We start from the raw sequence: 6000 nt of genomic DNA, 5'->3' as shown, positions 1-6000 counted from the left end.
CCCTCAATGATCACCCACTCCTGAAGGGTGGCCTGGAATTTGAGTACCGGCACCTTTTTTGCTAGAAAAAACGCACCGTAAACAATACATATTACTCTGCTTCTTAACATTAAGAGGTATAAAATATTCAAAAATATACTTGATCACCAGTAACATTATTATATAATAAAATTATTTAAATAGTTTGTCATTTTTATAGGAAATACAATATAATATACTTGGAGGAGCATTTTTGATATGACGTCTAAATATGCAAAGCCATTTTCCAAAAATGGCTATTTTCTAGACGGTGTTATGCTCAGTGCATCTATATTTTTTGACCATTAAAAAAAAAAAAGTCCAAGTGAAAAACGCACAAAATCAAGTCACTGGGATGTAAGAGGAGCCAGCATTCTTAGTAGACATCCCAGCAGAGCAGTGGGGCACCCTAGGGGACACTGCAGTGGCTTCACATAAAAGGCCCCAGACACACATCTCACCGTTACCCCTTATATTATATGGTGAGCCCTCTAAAACCCACCAAAACCTACTGTACCTAAATGTACACCACTACAATAGCCCTTATGTCTGCATCACCTATATGTAGATACAGTAGGTTTTGCGGGTTCTGGAGGGCTCACACTTTCCACCACAAGTATAACGTTAGAGTGGGTTATGGGCCTGGGTCCTCTTCTCTATAGTGCACTGCACAGACCATTAGGCTACTCCAAGGACCTGCTTGCTGCTCTAAAAGGACTGGCCATAATATCTGAAGCTATCAATAGAGGCCAGTGTGTACTGTTTCTTTCACATCTTTGGGGGTGGGGGGGGTGGGAGGGGGGTCAGTGATCACTGGGGGAGTAAGGGGGAGGTCATTCCTTAATCCCTCCAGTGGTCATTTGGGGCACCTTTTGTGACTTAGTCATTATTAAAATAGGTCTAGCCCAAACATCTAACTTTAAGCCTGGATGTTTTTGCTTTGTTCCATTATGGCAGAAAAAACGTCCAAGAGTTAGGAATGCGCAAATCCTGCCCCCGCACGACTCGTGTTTTGGACGTACTTAAGACAAACTGCATAGAAAAGCATCTTAAAATGGGTTTCAAAAATAGTGATGTGGACATTTTGGGGAAAAAAAAATCCATATGCTGCTTTGAGTCGCTCTTTGGATGCTTTTCCGTTTGAAAATGAGCCTCTTAGTATTTTTAATCAAAAAGATATGTACATGTTGAAAATCTTTCAAATTATAATTCATACACATTTATATTTTTCTATAGCAATAGTTAGATATAACATACAAATTGTTGCTGGAGACAAGGGTACAAGTTTTACATTATATTACTTACAGTGTAATTATCAACACATCAGCATTTTAATTTTTTTACTTAATTTACATCTAACATTAACTTTATGATAATTTTGCAAAAGAAATTTTTTCTCTGCATATAGGGCCAAATTTAGTAAATGGCACCCAAAGTTAGGTGCTGTTATGATCTGCACTAAGATTGTATTCTGTAAAGGACACTTCAGGCTTCCCGCGCTCAACTTAGGCATGGCAGTTATAATGCTTGCACCCAGCTGATGGTAGTTAGACGCACAAATCCAAGTATTGTATCAAATTGCGCCTAATTTCTGGGCATGCCCATGCCCCCTTCCAAGTTGCACGCTATAAAATTTAGGCATGCATGTTAAAGAATAAGGCATAGGGCAGATGTGTGCATAAACTCCTAATTAGCACCAATTAAGCAACAACTCCAATTGTTATCACCTAATTGACGAATTAGTTTTTACGTGCACATCTACGATCCGTGCCTAAATTTGGACAACCTGCATAGCATCTGGGGAATGGTGCTTGAGAGATTCAGGGCACATACACATCTAAATAAGCCAGCATCCACTTTTTTCACCTGCTGGTATTAGGCCAAGAGGAAGTGGTGCTCTGACAGGCACGAATGTGGAATCTGTATCTCTTCCAGCATCCATCTGGGCCCTGAGAAGTAAACCATGGACTACTTCATTGGTAGATCCATCACCACCAACACTCACCAATCTGTAACAAAAGAAATTTAATTGGTTAGCTAGAAAGAAGCCTTTTATATTGTTCAGCTTTACAGATAACTAAAATAAGAGAACGGAGAAGTTATGAACAGGGGCTTCCATTGACATATTTTACTGCTAACCCCAGTTATAAGTAACTAGGTCTCATTGCATACAATGGGACCTGTGCTAAAATAGCAGGCATTAGTGATTAAAAAAAAAAAAGATACTTACCTATAGCTGGTGTTCTCCGAGGCCATCAGGCCAATTATTCTCACATCTGGGTGACATCATCTGATGGAGCCCGGTGCGAATGCTGACTAGCTACTAATGGTAGAAAGTTCTAGTAGCAACTCATCACTCATATGCTGGTGCTTTCCCGTCTGACGCAAAAGCCTATAACTAAAGACAACTCCTAGGGGAGGTGGAAGGGTATGTAAGAATAATCAGCCTGCTGTCCTTGGAGAACACCAGCTACAGGTAAGTATCTTTGTTTTCTCTGAGGACAAGCAGGTCTTCATGTTCTCACATCTGGGAATCCCTAGCTACCAGGCTCACTGAAAACAAGAAAGCTAGGATAATCGAGTCTAAAAGTTCAATCAACTTTAAACTATATACATACTATCTGTGTAGGTGAGGCCTGGAACCGAACAAAACAGGGCCTAGGAAGGTAAAGTTGGATTCTGACACCGAACAAAATTCTGCAATTGCCTGTCCGAACCAACTGTCGCGTCAGTGTTCTGATCCAGTCAGTCATGAGAACTGAATGTGTGGACTGAAGACCATGTTGCAGCCTTGCAAATGTCCTCTTTGGAGACCGATCTCAAGTGGGCTACTGACGCAGTCATGGCTCTGACACTGTGAGCTGTGACATGACCCTCAAGAGTCAGCTTAGTCTGGGTATAAGCAAAAGAGATGAAATCTGCTATCCACTTTGAAAGTGTACGTTTGCGAATGGCCACCCCCAACTTGTTGGGGTCAAAAGAAACAAAAGGTTGAGTGGACTGTCTATGGGCCTGAGTCCACTTCAGCAGAAGACTCACTTGATGTCTAAAGTATGTAGTACACTTTCGCCAAGATGGGAATGAGGGTTTTGGAAAAATGTTGGCAGAACAACTGACTGGTTAAGATGGCACTCAGACACTATCTTAGGATATAACTTAGGGTGCGTGCAGAGGACTACTCTGTGTGATGAAATTTAGCATACAGTGGGTGAGCTACCAGGGCCTGAAGCTCACTGACTCTGCGAGCTGAAGTGACCACCACCAGAAAAACAACTTTCCAGGTCCAAAACTTCAGATGACAGGAATTCAGAGGCTCAAAAGGATCTTTCATCAGCTGGGTGAGTACTATGTTGAGATCCCATGACACCGTGGGAGGTTTGGTGGGGGGCTTTGTCAGCAACAAACCTCTCATGAAGCGAACAACTAAAGGCAGTACTGAGATGGATTCGCCTCCTACATGGTGATAAGCACCAATTGCACCAAGATGAACCCTTAAGAGTTGTACCAGGCTCAGCAACATGGTTGAGAAACCCTGGTTTAGAGAATAAATACCAGTTGAGGGAAGCCTCTGTTTAGTGTTTAATTCCCTCCCTCGTACCCTATCTCCCACCCACCGCAAGGCTGATCTTTGATTTATAGGCTCTCCAGCCAATTAGGAGACAGACATCTTCCGCATGGACTGAAGCAAATTCTTTTTCAACAAGTGCTATGCCTGATTTATTTTAGGAATGGATTTATTTAAATTCTAATTTATATTGATAGGAAAACTATTACTTTAATTTTTCTTCTTACAGAGAATTTAGTTTAATTTTCTCTTTAAGGAGCTTCGTTGCTTGCTTGTTCCAGGATTTCTTTTCTTTTACCTCCACTTCAAAGGAGAGGTGACCTAAATAATCTCTTTTGAAGTCTCTACACTTCTGAGGGTTAGACTTTACACAAAGACAAAAGCTGCTACTTTTAATCTACAGGATAGATTGAGAAAAAGTTAGGGAATTTATAGGGCTTTGTCTGTTTCCTTTCTACAGGTGCAAATACTTATGCAACTGCAGTATGGCTGGGAAACGTGTCACCAAAGGTTTTGCCCCATTTACAGCTGTGAAGACAGAAACTGTGATCCCAGGAGAGTGGCTGGTTCCATATGCAAGATGTCTTCACATGAATCCCCTATGAAAGAAGTGAAACAACCGAGAAAGGAGGTGGCAAGGTTGAGAAGCACCTGTGAAAATGAAAAATACATCAATGAAATGCTTAATGAAGCATCAAATATTTTCAGCAGTGGCGAAGAAGAAGCAGCTGTACTGAAAGAGGACAACTGGACTCAGATCATGACACCCTGCAGGATCAATACCATGACTCCACCTACCCTCAAAATGAAGGATGTTTGGGTGCACTGGGAGACGAATGGCCAGTAGGAAAAAGGAGGTGGTGATGATGCTCCTGTATATAAGACTCTGGTAAGACCTCATTTAGAATACTGTGAGGCATATTTTCAAAGCACTTAGCCTTCCAAAGTTCCATAGATTTCTATGGAACTTTGGAAGGCTAAGTGCTTTGAAAATATGCCTCTGTGTATGTACATTTCTTGAGATTGCACCTTCAAAAAGATATAAACAAGATGGAGTTGGTCCAGAGGGTGGATACTAAAATGGTCTGACAAATGTGCAAACCAATAGGGAGATAATATCAAGAAACAGCTTATTCAGAATATTCATATCAAGGACCCGGCATGGTCCGTGTTTCGGCGCCAAAGCACCTGCCTCAGGGGTCACAACAACTTTCTACAAAAAACAGGACAAATTAAAAAAAATTTTAAAAACATAATATTAAGAGATATGAAATAATATATCTGCCTTTATGAAATATATAGCCAAACATATATGGCCATTCATAATAGTACTGCACATCTGTAGATGTCCTGTTTTTTGTAGAAAGTTGTTTGTGACCCCTGAGCAGGCGCTTTGGCGCCGAAACACGGACTGTGTCGGGTCCTTGATATGAATATTCTGAATAAACTGTTTCTTGATATTATCTCCCTATTGGTTTGCACATTTGCCAGCCTCTATTTTGCTGTTTTGCTTTGATTATCCGTGGAGGCTCCTCCTGTTTTCTTGGATTTACTAAAATGGTCTGTCATAAAGAATATAGGGACCAACTTAAGATCTCAATATGTGTACTTTGGAAGTAAGGCAGGAGAGAGACACAAATGCACAGGAGACGAGTCTCTTTCAGTTGAAAGGAACCTCTGGAACGAGGGGGCATAGGATGAAGGTGAAAGGGGATAGACTTAGAAGCAACCTGAGAAAATGGTGAATTTGTAGAACGGCCTCCCAGTGGAAGTAGTGTTAATGAAAACAGTGTCTGAATAGAAGAGAGATTGGGACAAGTGCATAGGATCTCTAAGGGACTGATAGGGAGAACAGATAGCATGAATGGGTAGACTGGATAGGCCATGTGGTCTTTATCTGCCTACATTTTTCTCTGTTTCTCTGTTTAATTATCTCCAATGTATATTAACTCACATTAATATAAAATACATCTGGCCTTATGCATGGCAAAATAAATATGCTGCAAACAAATGTAGCGAAAAATGGTTCATTACTTGTTAAAAGGATTAACACAGGTTGCTGGTCAAAAATGAAGTTGCTCTTTGGAGGTATAATCAACCTTCTCCTACAAACATGCAAGGACAGCTTTAAAGAGACCAATGTAATGTACAAAGAAATCTCCCTTGGTGGTCCCCTCAAGATAAAAAATGTAAAATTCCTTGTGGTCCAATGGCCACGCCTCCTTTTCACTCCCTAACCCATATCACTGCAAAGGTCCCCACTTCTGAGGAGGCCCCAAAATCTCTGGTGGACTGGCCCCTACTAGTGCCTCCCCCAGCCCCACTGTAGAGCCAAAGGTAATAAACAGAGACACCCCTCAGGCAGTCTCACCCCCCCAAGTCAAATATCTAGCCCACAGATCACCTCCTCAATGGGA

General features: G+C 41.3%; 1 protein-coding gene across 1 annotated transcript in view; it reads right to left on the bottom strand.

The window, feature by feature from the left end:
• CERKL (ceramide kinase like) overlaps positions 1-6000 on the bottom strand; it is a 244101-nt gene that overhangs the window by 138558 nt on the left and 99543 nt on the right. The window contains exon 5 of the mRNA XM_030209794.1: positions 1885-2027. Within this exon, the coding sequence (XP_030065654.1) occupies positions 1885-2027 (143 nt within the window). The remainder of the gene's footprint in view (positions 1-1884; positions 2028-6000) is intronic.

The sequence above is a fragment of the Microcaecilia unicolor genome, chromosome 7, assembly GCF_901765095.1.
Source record: "Microcaecilia unicolor chromosome 7, aMicUni1.1, whole genome shotgun sequence".
Classification (NCBI taxonomy): Eukaryota; Metazoa; Chordata; class Amphibia; order Gymnophiona; family Siphonopidae; genus Microcaecilia; species Microcaecilia unicolor.
Note: the sequence above shows the minus strand (reverse complement) of the source record. Positions and strands in the feature narration are given on the sequence as shown.